This window comes from Podarcis cretensis, assembly GCF_951804945.1.
Source record: "Podarcis cretensis genome assembly, chromosome: 1".
NCBI lineage: Eukaryota > Metazoa > Chordata > Lepidosauria > Squamata > Lacertidae > Podarcis > Podarcis cretensis.
The window spans coordinates 132,264,756-132,286,937 of NC_137170.1; the positions used below are offsets into that span (position 1 = coordinate 132,264,756).

At 43.5% G+C, this 22,182-nt stretch overlaps 1 protein-coding gene across 2 annotated transcripts in view; it reads left to right on the forward strand.

The window, feature by feature from the left end:
* The window catches only part of PARD3B (par-3 family cell polarity regulator beta), a 652,714-nt gene that overhangs the window by 261,447 nt on the left and 369,085 nt on the right, over nt 1-22,182 (forward strand). For both annotated transcript variants that reach the window (XM_079976360.1, XM_079976361.1), the window contains exons 13-15: nt 3,749-3,872; nt 13,112-13,208; nt 15,855-15,970. In XM_079976360.1, coding sequence (XP_079832486.1) covers nt 3,749-3,872; nt 13,112-13,208; nt 15,855-15,970 — 337 coding nt within the window. The remainder of the gene's footprint in view (nt 1-3,748; nt 3,873-13,111; nt 13,209-15,854; nt 15,971-22,182) is intronic.

Consider the following 22,182-nt stretch of genomic DNA (forward strand, 5'->3'; position numbering starts at 1 on the left):
CTGATTCTGGACTGATCCAAAGACTCTTCCTGCTCACTAAACCCTGTTAACTCCTCAGCGTCTGAAATCTTATCCTCCCGCTGACCACTCATCATTTTCCCACCTTTTTCTCTTGGGGTCCCCCAGCTGGTACCGCCAGAGAGCCAGTGTGGTGTAGTGGTTAGGAGCGGTGGACTTGTAATCTGGTGAACCAGGTTCGCTTCCCCGCTCCTCCACATGCAGCTGCTGGCTGACCTTGGGCTAGTCACACTTCTCTGAAGTCTCTTAGCCCCACTCACCTCACAGAGTGTTTCTTGTGGGGAAGGAAGGGAAAGGAGATGGTTAGCCGCTTTGAGACTCCTTCGGGTGGTGATAAAGCGGGATATCAAATCCAAACTCTTCTTCTTCTTCCAACTGCTCCTCAGCCTCCAGCCAGTCCATGACATCCCATTGTCCTCTTCTTTGCCTTACTCTACAGAATTGCTGAAAACTATCTGCTTGTCTCTTTTATTTCCCTCCCAATGTATTTGACTTCTTAGCTACAGTCTTTGTTTCATTCCCAATCTTAGGTTAATTGTTGTATTCTGTCCTCCTTCCAGACTGTCCAGGCTTGTATCACATTTTCCCCTACCTTCCAACTCCCCTCGGTTTTCTAACAATTTTTGAATTGCGAGCCTATCAACAGCGACTTTTTAAAAATCAAATAAAATAACATAAATGTGCAACACCTAATACATATTAGGTACTTTATTAACTGCTTGGGTCATATGTGATCAAAATGCACAAAGGCAGACACGGGCAAATAGTTACAGTAGTTACAGCTAATGTAATGTAATTTCCTCAGAAATCAGTGGTACTTAGGTCATGATTAATTTATCCCACTGATTTCAGAGGGAAACAAGTTCAACTAACTGTAGTTTGGCTGTAATTCCAACCCATTTTGAAATGGTCTAAAAGCTTTAATGAGAACTCACATATATATATATATATATATATATATATATATATATATATATATATAAAACCACTGAAAGTAATTGCACCTTGAAAGCAAGAACTACTTCGCCTGTGAATTCAGATTTGGGAAACAGAGGCCAAGTTGGCATGTTTTTGCAAATAGTTTTGAATGAAGGCAGAGTGCTTTTAATAGACATGGATGTGAGGGAATCTTATTCAGGTTTTTTGTAGGGTTTTTTTTTTTTACAGTAGAACAGTTAATTAGTCCTTCAAAACTAATTCTGCTTAGTAAATTGTTTATTTTTACAAAGCAAATGTCAGAACGAATTTGGAATTGTTATTGATGAGCGAGAGGGAAACTTTGAGAAGCCAAAGGGTTTGCCATTTATTTCCAAAGCCATTCTGGTGTGCATTCATTACAGAGCATATGTGGCAGCCACTGAAAGAAGGGAACCAGCTGGCTGTCAGAAAATTACCATTGGCACCGTTTTTCTTGTCTTGACAAGGCTACAAGCTGCCTTCACAGATGGAGTAATAATGGGAAGCAAGTTGTGGTCAGAAGAAACGCTATTCTGCATTCTGCTTTTGATGGGCATAATCAGGGACTGTGCCGAATATGCTCCGGTTTTCACTTTCAGGCCAAAAATTTGTTGTGGTAGAAATATTTTCCAAAAAAACCACACATTTGCATTCTGTGAATATCCATCTTCTTTTCCCCAGTCCTGGTTGGCGCCATTGTTTTTCCTGGATGCTGTTACTTCAGTGCTTATTGTTCCCCAAATGCCTTTTCTTTTCTGAATCACTCGTAGGTGATCACAGCTAATCAGGAATGGTGCCACAATATTATGTAGCCAATTATGTAGCCAGTTCTAACTGATGTCACTGATGGCAGGATAGCCATTCATGCTGTCTGCATGAATACAGTGGTACCTCAGGTTACAAACACCTCGGGTTACAAGCTCCGCTAACCCAGAAGTAGTACCTTGGGTTACAAACTTTGCCCCAGGATGAGAACAGAAATCGCGCACCACCGGTGCGGCATCAGCAAGAGGCCCCATTAGCGAAAGCACGCCTCAGGCTAAGAACAGTTTCAGGTTAAGACTGGACCTCCAGAACGAATTAAGTTCGTAACCCAAGGAACCACTGTAGTGTGTGTGTTTTTTGCAAGGAATGCCAAATGTAATCTGATGAAGGGGGCATTTTGTTGCAGAAAACATTTGCAAGGTGCTGGGCCTTGCAAGGCAAGGCTAAGATCCCCAACTCTGCGGTGAGGGCCCTTTTGGAGATTTAGAAAAAGGAACTTCATGTTTCCCCCCCACATCGTGTTTCTTTACATAACACGCACACATTGTGCTTCACAATATATTGCCATGTTATGAAACTGTTACCATGATGTGGGCTTTAAACTGGATTTGGATGATGATAATAATAATAATAATAATAATAATAATAATAATAATAATAATAATAATAATAATTTATTTATACCCCGCTTATCAGGCTGGGTTTCTACAGCCACTCTAGGCGGCTCCCAACAGAATATTAAAAATACAATACCAGCCTTACTAGGGAGGTAAAGGTAAAGGGAACCCTGACTATTAGGTCCAGTTGTGACCGACTCTGGGGTTGCGCCGCTCATCTCGCTTTACTGGCCGAGGGAGGCGGCATACAGCTTCCGGGTCATGTGGCCAACATGACTTAGCCGCTTCTGGCGAACCAGAGCAGCGCACAGAAATGCCGTTTACCTTCCCGCTGAAGCGGTACCTATTTATCTACTTGCACTTGGACATGCTTTCAAACTGCTAGGTTGGCAGGAGCAGGGACTGAGCAACAGGAGCTCACCCCATTGCGGGGATTCGAACCGCTGATGTTCTGATCGGCAAGTCCTAGGCTCTGTGGTTTAACCCACAGTGCCCCCCACGTCCCTTACTAGGGAGAGCAATCCACAAATGGGGAGCTCCCGTAGAAAAAGCTTGTTCTCATGTTGCTGCTCTCTGGACCTCTCGTGGTGGAGGCACACAAAGAAGGGCCTCGGATGATGATTGCAGGGTTTGAGTCAGTTCCCAGATTAAGACTGCAGTGACATCATACCACCTCATTTTAAGGGTTAGGGTTAGGGTTAAAGGACATAAATATGGTGGCTTCCAACTTGAGGATTCTAAGGAGGAGGAGTAGCTCTGCCACAAAACAAGAAATGGCAAAGAATGGGCAGAAGAAGTAGGTCAGTTATGTCCTTCTGCCCCCTCGTCTTCTTTCTCGCAAATTGGAATTGAGAGAATTTATGGCTCAGCCTCAAGTGCAAAGAATGGGATTCTTGGATACAGTGGTACCTCCGGTTAAGTACTTAATTTGTTCCGGAGGTCCGTTCTTAACCTGAAACTGTTCTTAACCTGAAGCACCACTTTAGCTAATGGGGCCTCCCGCTGCTGCCACGCGATTTCTGTTCTCATCCTGAAGCAAAGTTCTTAACCCGAGGTACTATTTCTGGGTTAGCGGAGTCTGTAACCTGAAGCGTATGTAACCTGAGGTACCACTGTATTTGCTGCAGTAATTGGGATCATTACCTAGTGGATTAAATTCTAGGACTCTTTTCAAGCCGGATGTCTCTTTGTTTCTTCATCAATGACTATTGATGCCTTCTTCTTTTTTTAAAAAAAGGCTGTTTTACTGTTTTCAGCTCTGAGCATTGATAATATGCAATAAACACTTCATAAATAATGTACAAATTGAGTAGCAGATAGGGAGACCGATATATTTAGTGTGATAGTTAGCCCTTTTTTACATCAATAAATGTGATCCGTCTTCCTCATAGGATCCTGCTGTACCATTTCCAAAACTGGATCTTGAGGGAAACGTTTATTCTACAACCATTCCGAGACGGAGTGATGCTGCTGTCCAGTGTTTTGTATCCTGCTGCCCTCAGGAGAGGTTGAAAGGTGAGTGTTGCACATCCTACTTTAACTTTTGCTTTAAACCTTTTGTGTGTGTGTGTGTGTGTGTGTGTGTGTGTGTGTTTGGTGGCGCTTTGTTTTCAGAAACTCTTCAACTTCGAAGGCAATTAATTAGAGTAAGTGCAGACGTGAAGATTTCAGGGAAGGTGGAAGAGCTGACTCAGAACCCGCAAATTAGATTCCTGGCACAAATTCCACTTTTTAAGTGACAGTTTCTAGCATGCTGGCCCAACACATAAGACTGGATATAAAACAGTTACAGGTGGAAAGTGTAGCTGTAGTGTTTGTTTCCTACAGTTCTTTATCCCTATGTTCTTAAACTTGTGTATCTGGTTTTAAGGCGGCACCCAGTGTTGCTTTTAGTGACTTATGGATGTAGTCTTAGTTATTTGTTTTTAATATTTTGCGTGTATTGTTTGCCAGTGCTACTTTTCTAGAAAAAGAGGTGCCACAACTCACAACAAATGCCTCCCTTGTTCTCTTATAATGGCGATGGCATCCAACTGAGTTCTGGCTGGGAAAAAAAGCCCGGTTGTTTGCTTTGTTAGATGTAACACACCTTAAAAACTCTGAATTATATTATTATTATTCTATACAAAATACATAGAAGGGATGCGGGTAGCGCTGTGGGTTAAACCACAGAGCCTAGGACTTGCCAATCAGAAGGTTGGCGATTCAGATCCCCGCGACGGGGTGAGCTCCCGTTGCTCGGTCCCTGCTCCTGTCAACCTAGCAGTTCTAAAGCATGTCAAAGTGCAAGTAGATAAATAGGTACCTCTCCAGCGGGGAGGTAAACTGTGTTTCCATGCGCTGCTTTGGTTCGCCAGAAGCGGCTTAGTCGTGCTGGCCACATGACCCAGAAGCTGTACACCGGCTCCCTTGGCCAGTAAAGCGAGATGAGCGCCGCAACCTCAGAGTCGGTCACGACTGGACCTAATGGTAAGGGGTCCCTTTACCTTTACCTTACAAAATACATAATACATAATAAAAACAAGAACAAAACAAACCAGCAATCCCCTCCCGTTTCAATAACAGTTTGCTGAGTCTGCTCGCATAGACGTATGCAAGTCCAAACAAGGCAGTTCTTGGTCTTTTTCTTTTATTCACAGAAATTATTTATTTTTATTTTCCACTGTAGCTGAACACACCTATCCAGTGTGGACCATATTGATGCTGCTTGACCTCACGTAGGAGTTTTTGCAGCCAACTGCCATTCAGAGAAAACCGGTCTGAGGTTTTCTGTAGCTTTCTAGCCTGCATTGCAGTGTGGGGAGGAGTAGGGAACCTTTGGCTCTTCACAGGCTATTAGAGTACATATGGCAGGGCTTTAAATTCTTTGAATCGAGATATCAATAAATTAATATGAGTGTGAAGGTTGCAATTGTTCATATAGTTGTGTTGATTCAAAGGGTAGTGAGCTACAGAGGTTAGCTTGCATTTATCCATAGATTGCAGAATCCAGCAGTATGGAATATGGAGAGATGAGCTCTAAAAAGTTGGTCATGTTTGCCCGTAACTCTAAGCTGATGATGTCTGAGCACAACAATCAGAAGCTGCTTGCTTTCCAGGGAAGTGATTGCAGCCATTTTGATCCTCCCTGATTCTTTTAGATCATTATGGTGTGGCAGCTATGACAGGATTTCACCGTATTTTTCGCTCCATAAGACACACTTTTTTCTTCCTAAAAAGTAAGGGGAAATGTCTGTGCATCTTATGGACTGAATGTGTGGTCCCTGAAGCCAAATTGCCCAGGGGTGAAAAGCAGATCATGATTTTTTTTATTTTGAAAGAGGGAAGCGGGTGTTGAAACAAAGCTGCTGATCGCAAGCGATCGGAAGCGAGATAAGGGACGCTAGCAATAAAGGAGGCTGCCTGGGAGTGGGGAGGTAAAGACAGCAAACTTGCAAAGGAGGAAAACAGGAAGACTAAAGCAATAGGGAGAGAAATTAGAAGAAAAGGAGGAGCAAAAAACTGCTCCAGCTAAGGAAAAGACACTAAGGCAAACAAGAGGGAAGGGGGTGTTGAAAGGAAGCAGGTGATTGGTGGGATTGGTATAGAGATAAGGGACCCTAGCAGAGGCTGCCTGGGAGGGGGGAGGTAAAAGCCCATGGATCCTCAGGATTTTTGCATTGGGTCACCCCAAATTCACCATCAGATCACATAGCATGTGGCCACAGCATGAACCACAAAAATTATACATCCACTGCTTCATTCAGAATAGTTTTTTTTCTCATTTTCCTCCTCTAGAAACAAGGTGCGTCTTATGGTCAGGTGTGTCTTATGGAGCGAAAAATATGGTAACTTACAGGAGGGTGGTTCCAACCTCCCAGACCTCAACACAGAACCTGGGGGCCGCACACTGAATTAAATTTCCATATCGTAAAGTGTTTGCAATATAGTTAATATGCTTAATATATTTAATATTTAATATATTTAATATTAAATCTATGTGCATATATATATATGCATATATTTAATATATTTATTTGTTAAAACAAATTTTATACACTAACAGATGTATGTACTTTTGTTAACAACGCTGACATCGCCTGGATTCTCCCCCCCCTTCAACAATGGCAGTGTCAATCACTCAACAAGGCACAATATTCTACTGTCACAGAGCGAGCTGGCCAGCAAATGACACAGAAGAAAGTTGCAGTTAACTCTTTACAGTGGTACCTTGGTTCTCAAACTTAATCAGTTCCGGAAGTCCCTTCCAAAACCAAAGCGTTCCAAAACCAAGGCGCGCTTTCCCATAGAAAGTAATGCAAAAAGGATTAATCCATTCCAAACTTTTAAAAACAACCCCTAAAACAGCAATTTAACATGAATTTTACTATCTAACGAGACCATTGATCCATAAAATGAAAGCAATAAACAATCAGTCACACAATCCATCAATCAGTAGCTGAACAGTCATAAAAACAAAGCAAAAAAGAGCCACAAAAGCAGAAATGCAAAATACCATATTTTTTGCACCATAACACTCACTTTTTTCCTCCTAAAAAGTAAAGGGAAATGTCTGTGCGTGTTATGGAGGGAATGCCTACGGGTGGCATGCCTACGGATTTTCCTCCTCTAAAAACTACGTGCGTGTTATGGTCGGGTACGTGTTATAGAGTGAAAAATACAGTATATAGCAAAAACAGACAGACCTCAGTGTAACACTCAAATCAGAAGCGTAACACTCAAAACGAAAGCGTGGCACTCAAAACAGAAGTGTAACACTCAAATGGAGCACGTTCGACTTCTGAAAAAAGTTTGCAAACCAGAACGCTTCCTTCCAGGTTTTCAGTGTTTGGGTTCCAAGTTGTTTGAGTACCAAGGCGTTTGGGTTCCAAGTTGTTTGAGTACCAAGGTACCACTGTATTAGCAAAAACGCAATCTTCATAGACATGACTGAGTGTCAGGCCTAATAAGCACAGCAGGCCATTCCCTTTAGGTCTTACTGCATGGAATCAGTTGCAGAGACTAAAGGTCTCAGCCTCCCGCAGGGGTCTTATGTCTCCTCTCCAGGCCTTCTTCCAAGCAATCGAAGGCTGTGCCTGCGTGTCGCCTGTCTTTGCTCTGCCCTTTTCATGCCTCTCTTGGTTCTGGGAGTCTCACTCACTGTGCCCTAGTAAGGAAAGATAACCATTTGCCACAGCATCAGCGGTAGTTCTGCATACGCTGTTCCAATGCATGCATGGAGCCAGATCCCCCGTTCAAGCGAGTGGGAACATTTTGCTTGTTATAGAGCTCTCACGCAGATAAGGACTTGCTGGTTTGTGGGGTCTTCCTTTGAAAAGGAGGGCACCCCTGAATGTCATGTGGTGTGATCTGTGGCGGCTGTGGATGAGAAGAGAGGGAAGAATTGATCCTTAAAATATTAGGTAACAATTACGTAGGCATACGTAACTGAAGAAAGAAATTGCATTTGAGGTGGAGAGGTCCGGACTTCAGTCTTTGGCGTTAAGGCCTAGTCATACTAACTTAAAGGTAAAGGTAAAGGTACCCCTGCCCGTACGGGCCAGTCTTGACAGACTCTGGGGTTGTGCGCCCATCTCACTTAAGAGGCCAGGGGCCAGCGCTGTCCGGAGACACTTCCGGGTCACGTGGCCAGCGTGACATCGCTGCTCTGGCCAGAGCCAGAGCCAGAGCCGCACACGGAAACGCCGTTTACCTTCCCGCTGGTAAGCGGTCCCTATTTATCTACTTGCACCCGGGGGTGCTTTCGAACTGCTAGGTTGGCAGGCGCTGGGACCGAGCAGCGGGAGCGCACCCCGCCGCAGGGATTCGAACCGCCGACCTTTTGATCGGCAAGCCCTAGGCGCTGAGGCTTTAACCCACAGCGCCACCTGCGTCCCTGGTAACTAACTTAGTGCACACCATAGTGAGTTTCTTCAAATAGAGAGTTTAAATGTTTACTTAATGCTCCTGGTACTCTTTGAAGTGTACTTCTGTAAACCCAACGCAAATACACAGGTCCTCTACCAACTCACTTTGAGTTTTAAAAGAAATCTAATATTCTTGTAAAAGAGAAAATATAAAGCATAGATTTATATAGAAAAACCACCTGCTAAATGATATCTTTTTTAAAAAAAACAACAACAAAAAACAAATCTGCTTTGCCTATGGGTAGTTGAATAAAAGAATCTTTAAAATCCAATATTGAAATGCGGGCATTCAGTCTATTTTTATATGAATAATCTAATACTTGCCACCCAGAGGTCCTCAGTTTGTTCCTCTGCCAAACTGTTGTGCAGAGACAGCATTTTTTTTTTAGTACAACCTCTTCAAAGAAGTCTTACTTCAGTGCCAGCAATTTCACATTTCTGTTGCTGAAAGATTACTGGAATCTGCCTCATCAGAAGGTTTGTAACTTCCCAAAAAAATTACCAGTCTGCCAAGGGATTTGCTGTCATCTTTGTGGCTAAGTAACAGGTTTTTGTTCTAATGTTTGCCCTAAGAAATGGCTCTGAAAATTAAGTGTAAGCAAGAATACATTACAGAGAGAAATGTTACTTCATACCAAGGCCGTGAATCAAATAAAGGATTTTAGTTGGTTAATCATCTACCACATAAGCAATTCATTAATAATTACATTTAAATATGTATGTTATCCTCCCCTCATAATAAGGTGGCTTTTTCAGATGTTAAGGTGAGTATAAGAAAACACAGAATTTACTTCTTCTTTTCTAAGCCAGCCATTCATTCTAGACTATAAGGCTATATTGAATATTTTTCTTCTTTGTTGTCTATTAGTCAATACACTAGAATGGAAACAGCATATCTTTAACTTGCAGTTCTACTATTAAATTTGGTTCCCACTGATTAATCAACTAAAGCTTTGGTCTACCAACTGAAAATGACTACAATCCTCGTTTGCAATCCTCGTTAAAAGGCAAAACTTTTTCCAGCCTTTGTTTCATTAGGCTACAGTCATGCTATTAATACCAAATATTGTTAATTCAGATTTATTTATGCATATAGGAAGTCCGATTGTGTCAGCACAGTTCATTTTGCTCCCTACTATTCCTGGTTTGCCTTGACCAAATAAACAAGCAGGACTGCCGTGCATTTAGGACATATTAATATGATGTATTAGCATTAATATTTCCAAAATATCTACATCCATTTCTGTATGTTTAAGTTAATGACCACTTTCCTCTTTTGTAGAGTGGGTCTTCAATTTCTCCAGAAGCTCTCGTCTCATTTTCAAATTACTTCAGCTCCATATCAAACCACTTGATTATAGTGATAAATCACAGATTGAAATAGGTTCTGGTGTACAGTTTTAGCTCAGGATAACAGATAATATAAATAAGCCTTAGGTCGTGAATACAAGTTTTTGTATAATAGTTCACGAACGCGTCTGCCTGTGGCAACCAGAAATTTAATTCTGGCAACCAGCAGAGAAAGACTTTCATATACGCTTAAGTGGTAAATGTTTTAAAAGCGACTAGCAACACAGATAGAGTTCCTCCTTCAAATCTGCTATAAAAGTTGTTTAGATTATGTGGTGGTAGTCAATGAAGTTTTACTAAGAGTAGGCCCATTGAAATTAATGAACTTAACTTACTTAGGTTCATTAATTTCCGTAAGTCTACTTTGGGTAAAACTTAGTTGAATACCACCCATGATGTGCATTTAACATAACAAAAGAATTGCATCCTCATTTACCTCATAGACTAGCTAGCTAAGGCTTTATTTATTTTTCCAAGAGCACGATGGCAAGTTCTGTGGGTGAAACTGTGTTAGTCTTAAAGGTAAAGGGTAAAGGGACCTCTGACCATTAGGTCCAGTCACGGATGACTGGGGTTGTGGCGCTCATCTCGCTTTATTGGCTGAGGGAGCCGGTGTACAGCTTCCGGGTCATGTGGCCAACATGACTAAGCCGTTTCTGGAGAACCAGAGCAGCGCACGGAAATGTTGTTTACCTTCCCGCATATTTATCTACTTGCACTTTGACGTGCTTTTGAACTGCTAGGTTGGCAGGAGCAGGGACTGAGCAACGGGAGCTCACCCCGTCGCGGGGATTTGAACCGCCAACCTTCTGATCGGCAAGCCCTAGGCTCTGTGGTTTAACCATAGCTGTCAACTTACAGATTTGAAAATAAGGGACCTGCAGCCTCATCTGTTCCAGGCACTCCAGTCTTCCTGCCCTCCTGCAGTCTGGTCAAACTCATGCTGGTAGCTTCGAGAACACTGTCCAACCAACTTTGTAACCAGAGGTTCAACTGAATAGAATCTGAATCACATGCACCACAAGGCCTATGCAGCCTCAACTTAAGATGGCTCCCCGGCCTGGCTTTGCACTGCAAGGTTTGCAGCATCACATGCAACAAAATGGTGTCCAGCATTCAAAAACCCCCTCAGCTTGCATTAACTAGCCACACACAAGGCATTCAAGCTCCAACCCCCCAGTTGTTCTTAGACTTCTTATTGGGTGAGCAACACAGCCAAGCAACACAGTTGGAGCCTCCCTCCTCCCTGGCCGGCAGGGAGGGAGGGAGAGGAGCTGCTTCTTTTGAAATTTAAGGGACATCATTTAAAGGACATTTAAGGGACATCCATCAATAAGGGACAGCAGCGGGACATGGCGCTGGAATAAGGGTCTGTCCCTTCAAATAAGGGACACTTGACAGCTATGGGTTTAACCCACCCGCATCCCTTGTGCTAGTCTTACATCCCAGAAAATGACCTGCACTCCCCCACCCTCAGAAATGCAAGCATGTAAGCAAAGTTCCCTTACTTCTCTCTCCTTCTCAATTCACTAAAAGAGAACAGAAAAACTGTTTGCAACCAAAGGCCAAAAAAGAAGAAGAAAGTTTTTTGACACTGTGTGGACTTCCCATTCCATCCAGAATAGAGGACTTGATTAAGCTGCAGCTTCTTTCAATGTAGGAAGAACTACTACTCAATACAGTTGGCAAACGATGTTTTTGCGAAGACTTAGACTTGGGGGCAAGCTCTCACTTTTCACTTGCCCCAGTTATTTTAGAGACGGTTCGAGAAGTCGCTGGTGCCATTCTGCTTGGGGGCCCACAAAACCCTAATGCTGACCTCTCTATTCTGCCTTGGTCAGACCACACCTGGAATGCTGTGTCCAGTTCTGGGCACCACAATTTATGGAGAACATGTGCAGAGAAGGGCAACCAAGATGATCAAGGGTTATGAGGATTATGACCAAGCCTTATGAAGAATGGTTGAAGGAGCTGGGTATGGTTAGCCTGGAAAAGAGGAGACTGATAGGAGGTATGATAGCCATCTTCAAATATCTCAAAGGCTGTCACATAGAAGAGGGAACAAGCTTGTTTTCTTCTGCCCTGGAGGGTAGGACTCAAACCAAGGCCTTCAAACTGCAAGAAATGAGATTCTGACTAAAAACCCGGAAAAACTTTCTGAGGGTAAGAGCTGTTCGACAGTGGAACGGTCTCCCTCGGGAGGTTAGAAGAGAATTCTTTATACCCTGCCCATCTGGCTGGGTTTCCCCAGCCACTCTGGGCGGCTTCCAACAAAGCATTAAAATAACAGTAGTCTGTTAAACATTAAAAGCTTCCCTAAAGAGGGCTGCCTTCAGATGTCTTCTAAAAATCTGGTAGTTGTTCTTCTCTTTGACATCTGGTGGGAGGGCGTTCCACAGGGCAGGTGCCACCACCAAGAAGGCCCTCTGCCTGGTTCCCTGCATGCAACTTCGCTTCTCGCAGTGAGGGAACTGCCAGAAGGCCCTCGGCACTGGACCTCAGCATCCAGGCAGAACGATGGAGGTGGAGACGCTCCTTCAAGTATACTGGGCTGAGGTCGTTTAGGGCTTTAAATGTCAGCACCAAGACTTTGAATTGTGCTCAGAAACATACTGGGAGCCAATGTAGGTCTCGGTGGCCGCTCCCATTCACCAGTCTAGCTGCTGCATTCTGGATTAGTTGTAGTTTCCGGGTCACCTTAAAAGGTGGCCCCACGTAGAGCGCATTGCAGTAGTCGAAGTGGGAGATAACCAGAGCATGCAGCACTCTGGCAAGAAATGTCCACAGGCAGGTAGGGTCTCAGCCTGCATACCAGGTGGAGCTGATAAACAGCTGCCCTGGACACAGAATTGACCTGCGCCTCCATGGACAGCTGTGAGTCCAAAATGACTCCCAGGCTGCGCACCTGGTCCTTCAGGGGCACAGTTACTCCATTCAGGACCAGGACTCTCCTTCCTTGGAGGTTTTCAAGCAGAGGTTGAATGGCCATCTGTCATGGAGGTTGGAATAGATGATCCTTGGGTCTACAATTCTATGAATCTATGGCCTAGCCCTAATTTGTAGATAAGAAAGAGAGAGAAGATAAATGCCCAGACAAATGCTTAGAAAAGATAAAGGCCTGTTGGTGTGCTGCAGCTATGCACCTATTGAATGTTTTATTCAATCTTTAGTTCAGTGTATGTTTGGTGTGTGAGAGACTATCCGCTGAAATTAATAAAACCAATATAAACTTTGACTCTATTCTACCATAAGGAGGATTTCAATATGTTTATCTTTAATTATGCATGTTCAAATGGAAAAATCAGGTCTTTTGAAAATCCTAAGGGATGCATTTTCTGCTTGGTGTAATTTTAATTCTAGTTTGGCTAGTTTGGAGATTTTTTATAATTTGTTATTAGTTTCAAGAGACATGCGGGTTCGGTTCTTGATCAGCAAACAGACGTAATATATTTGTGGTGCCGTAGTTTATTACTCCTCCTCTCCACCCTTTAATTTCAGAGCTTTATACATCTGAGAGTGGCATTGCTGAAAATGAAATCCCACCCCCTTTGCCCCCACATCCTTCTGATGAGCTGCTTGCAGATTATAATCAAAGGTTTGAAACTGCTTACTATTTATAACTTTATTTTTGGTGATAGGAATGCTTTTCCTACATGATATGTAAAAAAGCCCACATGTTGCTTTATGACATTTAATTTGCATCGGAACACATTTATTTATTGCTTAGATGTAGTAGTTTTTTTCTAATCTTCAAGGGTTATTATGGTATACATTAGCACCAACATTATCTTCAGTTGAGGCTAATAATGTCCCCCACTTTGCTGGTATTCTTGAATAGGGTTTGAAACTGGTTAAGAATCTTAGTTAAATGAAATGATTCATGGATGGTATTTAACTGAGTAGGTTGGCTAAGATTTATAAATTTATCTATGTGTTGGAAGTGTAAAGAAGTTGAGGGAATGTTTTTTCGCATGTGTTGGACATGTGAAAATGTAAAAGTGTATTAGGAAACGATTTATAATGAATTGAAAAAAAAATGTTTAAAATTACTTTCCCCCAAAAAACAGAGCCCTTTTTGTTGGGAATAAGTCAGACAGAAATTTCTATGTATGCAACAACTGCAGCCCATGCAGAAACTGAATCCCAAGTTTATTTAGGGTGGCCGGCTCAGACAGAAGCAGAGTCATATCTGTCTGCATACATTTTCATTGCAGTCTCTCAGGCATGCCCAAATCCCCAAGTGTGACTCTGGCCTAATGTTCTTCCAATGACAATTTTCCTTTTTTTCTTTTTTCCCCGTAATTTTATTAAGTTTTGCAATTTTATATTCAACAGAACCAACATTATCGCAAAAAGAATATGTAAATCCCAGTCTCCCTACCCACACACCACCCTCCCATGACTTCCCTCAACCTCCTTTTCTTTAAATATTTGCTTCTCCAGCCTATTGTGTTCTACCTTAATTTTGTGATCATTTAGCTAAATATCGTTGCATCCTTATCAACTTTATTTTTTTATATATATAATATTTATTCAAATTTTGAAAATTACAGAAAGGAACAATAAAAAAAGAAAAATAACAAAGACATAAAAAATACATACAAACAATTAAAAAAAACAACAAATCAGACCTTTACATAGCTTTCTTTCCTTTACTTATTTCCTTGACCTCCTCACACCTCCCTTTTTTGTATTCTAATTCAATTAGATGTTTCAGCAAGTCCTTTCCAGCTTTGTTTTTATCCTAATAATTTATCTTAATATACTGTAATTCTCGTCTTTCACCAATTAATAAATCAATTTTAACCTAATCCTTTATATCATTTCTGCTAAAACCACATTACTTCATTCCAACAACCTTCTAACATTCCTTAATTTTGCAATGTTTCTGTAAATAAACTTTGAATTTTTTCCAGTCTTCTTCCACCAACTCTTCACCTTGGTCTCGGATTCTGCCAATCATTTCCGCCAGTTCCATATAGTCCATCACTTTCATCTGCCATTCTTCCCGGGTCGGTAAATCTTGTGTCTTCCAGTACTTTGCGATGAGTATTCTTGCTACTGTTGTTGCATACATAAAAAAAAGTTCTGTCCTTCTTTGGCACCAATTGGCCGACCATGCGCATCCTTATCAACTTTATACCATTTTTTTTTCAAATTACATCTTACGCTTTGTTCTTTCCCCAATTGTTACACCTTGACTTTTATGTTTGTTTCCTCTATTGTAAGTGTTTGCTCAATCCCTGCTAGTGAGTCCACTTCTTTACAATGTTTCTGTAAGTACACCATAAACGGTTCCCAATCCTTTTTAAAGTCTCCGTTGTCCTTGCCTCCAAGTTTCCCAGTAAGATTCGCCATTTCAGCATATTCCATCAATTTTACTTGCCATTCTTCTTTCGCTGGCATCTTGTCATCTTTCCATTTTTGCCCTAGTAATATCCTAGCCGTTGTTGTGGCATACATAAATAGTTTCTTCTACTCTTTTGGCAAGTCTTGACCAATAATACCTAGCAAAAAAGCTTCTGGTCTTTTAACAAAGGTTGCCTTAAACTTTTTTTTCCCCCCATTTCATTATAAATCATTTCCCAATGACAATTTTCTTAAGGAAGTGGTAGAGATCTGAAGAAAGTATCTTCCTTCTGTGCCTTGGAAGGGGAATTTTTTTGTAACTAAAGTGAGAGAGGATACCGTAGAGAAAGTTTTCCAGAAATCTGTTGTCTGCTGCATCTGGTGCTGTCAGTGATTTTAAAGATTTGCCTGAAACTGGGAAGGATAAAATGTAATCTCAGCTGAAAAATGAAGCGTCTTACAAGTTTGGGCTTTAGTTTCCTTGATATTTGGATACTCACATGCCTGAACTTCGGAATGAGGCATGTTGTGTGGCACCTAGCAGCTAAATGCATTTCAAAAATAACTTACGTTGAAGATAAGTATTAGGCAGTAGGACTCTTTTCTGCTTTTTGATCCTTGGTGAACCTTTAATAAGCCTTATTAATTACTGAGATGGCCCACAAAGTGGACAGACCGGATAAAACCTGCCTTTTTTTGCTCTGGTTATGGCTCTCCTAAGTAAAGTCAGATTTAATAGAGGCAATAACTCATGTAGGAAATTTAAATTGCATTATGACAGAGAAGGGAAAATTCGTTTATATTTCATAGGGTTTAATTACTTCATTTGTTTTTGAGCTGGTGCCTATTTTATTTCATTCTGTTTTATTTGTGGTATGGCTTCTTTCCACAGCTCGGTAGCCGATTCAGCAACATACTTACGAGATCAGCACATCAACTTCAGATCTTTGACACTGGCCAAGCAGACAGAATCAATTAATCTGAAAGCCTCCAAAAGCATGGATCTTGGTAAGATGGGGTGGGGAGATACTAATAATTCTTTTTAGCCTCATCATTTATTTTCTGATTTTGTTTCTTAAACGCGCATACATTGGAAGAAAAACGTTATTAGGGCCAAAAAAAGGAAACTTTGCAGGAAATGCAGGAGAAAGTTCTCTGCATTTTATCTTTGCTGAAAGCTGCTATGGAAGTCCCAGTTTATCAGAAATGACTCAGTTTCTCTTGCTGTTTATCTGGTCAAAATCACCATGCAGGTATGAACAAAGCCACTGCAAACGCCAGTGTGGTGTAGTGGTTAAGAGCGGTAGTCTCGTAATCTGGTGAACCGGGTTCGCGTCTCCGCTCCTCCACATGCAGCTGCTGGGTGACGTTGGGCCAGTCACACTTCTCTGAAGTCTCTCAGCCCCACTCACCTCACAGAGTGTTTGTTGTGGGGGAGGAAGGGAAAGGAGAATGTTAGCCGCTTTCAGACTACTTAGGGTAGTGATAAAGCGGGATATCAAATCCAATACATTGCCTCACTTACCCATCCTGAACAGTTGATCCAGGAGGATATTATGGTCAATGGTATCAGAAGCAACTGGGAGATTGAGTAACTGATACATACTCCTCCATCCCCTTCTCAATTAAGGTCATCCAGAATGGTGTCCAAGACTGATTTCGGGGGGGGGGGGGGGGAATCAACCTCAAACATCTTGTTTACTGCAATGTCTTGCACAGGTTTATTTTCCCTGCCGAAAGTGATACTTAGCCAATGAGAAAGGAACAAGGTACAATGTGCATGACATGGGGGACACATCTGTCAATGCAGCATTAAAAAGTGTGCCACGTGAAAGGAAATTATGAAGAAGACTTAAGGCGGGACAATTGCAAAGTTTATCTGTGAAATGTATGTGTCTAAATGCTTCTTGAACTGGAAAGAGAATTTCTTCCAGCAATTTAAAATAGCTTTAAAACTGTACCTGACGTTTGTCTGCCTTGGGCGGGGAAACTTCATCAATAAGAAGAACTAATAAGAACTTGGGACGCGGTGGGTTAAACCACAGAGCCTAGGACTTGCTGATCAGAAGGTTGGCGGTTCGAATCCCCATGAGGGGTAAGCTCCCATTGCTTGGTCCCTGCTACTGCCAACTTAGCAGTTTGAAAGCACGTCGAAGTTCCAGTAGATAAGTAGGTACCTCTCCGGCGCGAAGGTAAACGGCATTTCCGTGCGCTGCTCTGGTTCGCCAGAAGTGGCTTAGTCATGCTGGCCACATGACCCGGAAGCTGTACGCCGGCTCCCTCGGCCAATAAAGCGAGATGAACGCCGCAACCCCAGAGTTGTCCATGACTGGACCCAACGGTCAGGGGTCCCTTTACCTTTACCTAATAAGAACTTATGGGCAGGCCTCCAGGGATGAGGCTCCAGCTCCTGGGATGAAGGGCAAGAGAACATCCCGGCGGTTCCCAGCTGTCAGCCCTCGCACCACTTCCCCACTGCCCCTTCTCTATGTGGGCATGGCTCTTTCCTGGCCCTGTTTGGCGCAGGGGCAGTGGCCAAAGTTTTCTCCCATTAAAACAGCCTCTTGAGTTATTTCAGAGAGGGAGGAGACTTTGGCTGCTGCTTCTGGGCTAGGCCGGCTGGGACGGAACCAAGATGCCCGTACAGAGGCCAAGTGGGGAGAGCTTATAAGATCAGGGAGGGAAAGACTCCGCCTGGGAGCCTCCTCGAAGGCCTCTTGCCTCAGAGGATCTCCCTTTTGCACCACTGTGGCTGCTGCCCACACCTCCCATAAAAAGAACAGGGCCATGCTTCAAGAGAATGGTCTCCGTCGCCAGCACCCAAGCTGATGGACAAGAAGGAGACTCCATCTTGCCTTTCTGGATTGTATTGTCCTTCCAAGTTGCTGAAGGAGTCCATGCTGCTGGGTGCCTTGCATGTCTTCTGGGATGCCACGCATGCTGTCTGAATGTGCCAATCCCTGACAAGAGGAGAAGGGCATCACTGGCATAGGTAGGTAGGTAGGTAGATAGATAGATAGATTTATTATGGTCAGAGACCAGTTTATAAAGCACACATGGGGGTACGGTCACAGAAGAAAAACAAACAATTAAACAATGTACAACAATAAACCACTGTAGGGAGTTGACCCAGAGTCACCCATGGAACCGAGTTTGGGGATTTTCATAAGTTGGGAGATGGTCTGCGCCTACAGATCTGTACACAGAATCTGGCGACCATCTGTCTTCTGATCTTTGCCTAACAGGAAAAAGGTCGAATTTTTGCTTTTCTGGGAGGTTGGCGAGCCTCACCAGTAGGGGATCAATGGTCTTACTACGTGCCTCTTCATAAAGGGGACATCTAAAGAACAAGTGTTCTGGGCTTCCTATCTCTCCCAATGAACAGGCGCAAAGTCTCTGAGCACATGGGACTTTTTTAAAGGCTCCTTCCAGGACCGGCGAGGGCAGAGCCGAGCTTCTGGCGAGTGTAAAGGCCCTTCTTGCATTTTTAGATACGAGAAAGAAGAGATATGCTGCCGGTGTGGCTATATATCCTTTTAGATTTGTCAGCAGCCTTTGACATGGTCAATCATGATCTTCTGGACCACCGCCTCGCAGACGTGGGGATACAGGGCATAGCCCGTAACTGGCTGTGCTCTTTTATCTCTGGTCGGGGACAGAGGGTGGCACTAGGGAGGGAAATGTCGTCGCGCCATTCCTTGGTGTGTGGAGTGCCGCAGGGCGCAATTCTCTCCCCGATGCTTTTTAACATCTTTATGCGCCCCCTTGCCCAGATTATCCGGAGCTTTGGGCTGGGCTGTCACCAATATGCTGATGACACTCAGCTCTATCTGCTGATGGATGGCTACACTGACTCAGCTCCGAACACACTGACCAGATGCTTGGAAGCTGTGGCTGGATGGTTTCGTGGGAGCCAATTGAAACTAAATCCTTCGAAGACAGAGGTCCCATGGCTACGTCGGGATGGCATGGGGATGAGGGACCAACTCCCTTCTCTTGCGGGAGCCCAATTAGTGCCATTGCCTTCCGTTAAGAGTTTGGGTGTAATCCTTGACGCCTCCCTTTCCATGGAGGCGCAAGTTACAGCAACAGCCAAGGCGACATTTTCCCACCTTTGCCGCATCAAGCAGTTGGTCCCTTACCTTTCCCACCCCAACCTGGCCACAGTGATCCATGCGACTGTCATCTCCAGGCTTGACTACTGTAATTCGCTCTACGCGGGGCTGCCCATGAAGCTGACCCAGAAACTCCAGAGGGTGCAGAATGCTGCAGCGAGGCTCCTCACGGGGTCTCTGCCACGGGAGCATATTCACCCAGTGCTTTTTAAACTGCACTGGCTCCCGGTAGAGTACAGGGTCAGATTTAAGGTGCTGGTTTTGACATTTAAAGCCCTTCATGGCCTAGGACCCTCGTACCTACGGGACCGCCTCTCCTGGTATGCCCCATGGAGAGCCTCAAGGTCCATAATTAGCAACACCCTAGTGGTCCCAGGCCCTAAGGAAGTTAGATTGGCTTCAACCAGAGCCAGGGCCTTTTCAACACTGGCTCCTGCCTGGTGGAACGCTCTGCCTCATGAGACCAGGGCCCTGCAGGATCTGATTTCTTTCCGCAGGGCCTGTAAGACAAAGTTGTTCCGCCTGGCCTTTGGCTTGGAGCCAATTTGATTCCCTCCCTCCCTTTCTTTCTTTTTTCCTTTCCTTCTCCTCCTGCGATGAGGCTACATTTTAATGTTTTAATGTTTCCATATTTTAATGTATTTTAATTTTGTTTTTAAGTTGTAATCATTCAATTTGTTTTTATTATTGCTTGTAAGCCGCTCTGAGCCCAGAGGGCGGGGTATAAATAAAATATTATTATTATTATTATTATTATTATTATTATTATTATTACTCGATTTCTCCAATTTTATAGTCGGGGCACCTTGAGCAGTCCTGTTGTCTCTCATTGTCTAAGATTCTTTGCCTGACCGTAGCTTTTGCCTGGCCCAACCCCAGGCTTAGAAGGGCTTGAGGGGCAAAACCCTCACTGGCATAGGTTAAAGCTCAATAAAGAAATTGGGGGGGGGGGGAGAGAGAACTTACGGGCTCACTTTTACATATATGTGATTGGCGGCAGCATTGCGCCTTGCTAGCTGTTAGAGCTGTGCAAAATATATTAAAGTACGGCAGAAAATAGTTTCCACCCTGTAAGCACAGCATAGAACAATTTCTTTGGGGATTGCTTTCTGTGGAGAAAGGTGGCATATCTTTTGCACGCAGTTTATTGTGGAATGTAGCTGGATATTTCAGCATAGGCTTTTATTTTGTTTCCAGCTAGAATGAAACCTGCAGCGTTCTGACCGTTCAGAGGCAATGTGGTTTTTGTTGTGGTTTTTTTTTTTTTACTTGCCTGGAACATCAGAGTCTTAGTCCCTCTTTGGTATTTCAGGAAGAACCACAGTTACCACAGCAGTACATATGTTTAGATCGCAGACAGTTTTTCGAGGGTGAACCATACTGCTAACTAAAGTTTGTAGAATGGCTTCAAGATTATATCTGCCCTATGTCGGTACTTCTCACTGGCAGCAGTGCTGCTTGAAATGTTATAGGAGAGCCAGGTTCCTTTTGTTGCTGTTGTTGTTCTTTAGTCGTTTAGTTGTCTCCAACTCTTCGTGACCCCATGGACCAGAGCACGCCAGGCACTCTTGTCTTCCTCTGCCTCCCGCAGTTTGGTCTAACTCATGCTGGTAGCTTTGAGAACACTGTCCAACCATCTCGTCCTCTGTCGTCCCCTTCTCCTTGTGCCCTCCATCTTTCCCAACATCAGGGTCTTTTCCAGGGAGTCTTCTCTTCTCATGAGGTGGCCAAAGTATTGGAGTCTCAGTTTCACGATCTGTCCTTCCAGTGAGCACTCAGGGCTGATTTCCTTAAGAATGGATAGGTTTGATCTTCTTGCAGTCCATGGGACTCTCAAGAGTCTCCTCCAGTACCATAATTCAAAAGCATCAATTCTTCGGCAATCAGCCTTCTTTATGGTCCAGATTTCACTTTCATACATCACTACTGGGAAAACCATAACTTTTACTATACGGACCTTTTTTGGCAAGGTGATGTCTCAACTTTTTAAGATGCTGTCCAGCTTTTCTCCCAAGAAGCAGGCGTCTTTTAATTTCGTGGCTGCTGTCACCATCTGCAGTGATCATGGAGCCCAAGAAAGTACAATCTCTCACTGCCTCCATTTCTTCCCCTTCTATTTGCCAGGAGGTGATGGGACCAGTTGTCATGATCTTCGTTTTTTTTGATGTTGAGCTTCAGACCATATTTTGCGCTCTCCTCTTTCACCCTCAATAAAAGGTTCTTTAATTCCTCCTCACTTTCTGCCATCAAGGTTGTGTCATCTGCATATGTGAGGCTGTTGATATTTCTTCCGGCAATCTTAATTCCGGCTAGGGATTCATCCAGTCCAGCCTTTCGCATGATGAATTCTGCATATAAGTTAAATAAGCAGGGAGACAATATACAGCCTTGTCGTACTCCTTTCCCAATTTTGAACCAATCAGTTCTTCCATATCCAGTTCTAACTGTAGCTTCTTGTCCCACATAGAGATTTCTCAGGAGGCAGGTGAGGTGATCAGGCACTCCCATTTCTTTAAGAACTTGCCATATAAAGATTGGTTATAACTTGGATAAAATCAGATGACTGCTTATCATATTATTATTGTATTGGGTGCGGGTGGCACTGTGGTCTAAACCACTGAGCCTTTTGGGCTTGCTTATCAGAAGGTCAGTGGTTCGAGTCCCCATGACAGGGTGAGCTCCCGTTGCTCTGTCCCAGCTCCTGCTAACTTAGCAGTTCGAAATCACGCCAATGCAAGTAGATAAATAGGTACCTCAGTGGCTGGAAGGTAAACGGTGTTTCTGTGTGCTCTGGTTTCCATCACGGTGTCCCATTGTGCCAGAAGCGGTTTAGTCATGCTGGCCACATGATCCGGAAAGCTGTCTGTGGACAAATGCCGGCTCCCTCGGCCTGAAAGTGAGATGAGCGCTGCACCCCATAGTCGCCTTTGACTGTACTTAATCATCCAGGGGTCCTTTACCTTTTTACCTTTTACCTATTATTGCATTAATGCACCCCACAAAACAGTTCTACCCATGTCAAGAGCTGGTGGTCTGTCAGCTCCAGCGATACCATGTTACTGCTTCACAGTTTTCAGAGAATATGAACTGGCAGGTTAAGGTTAG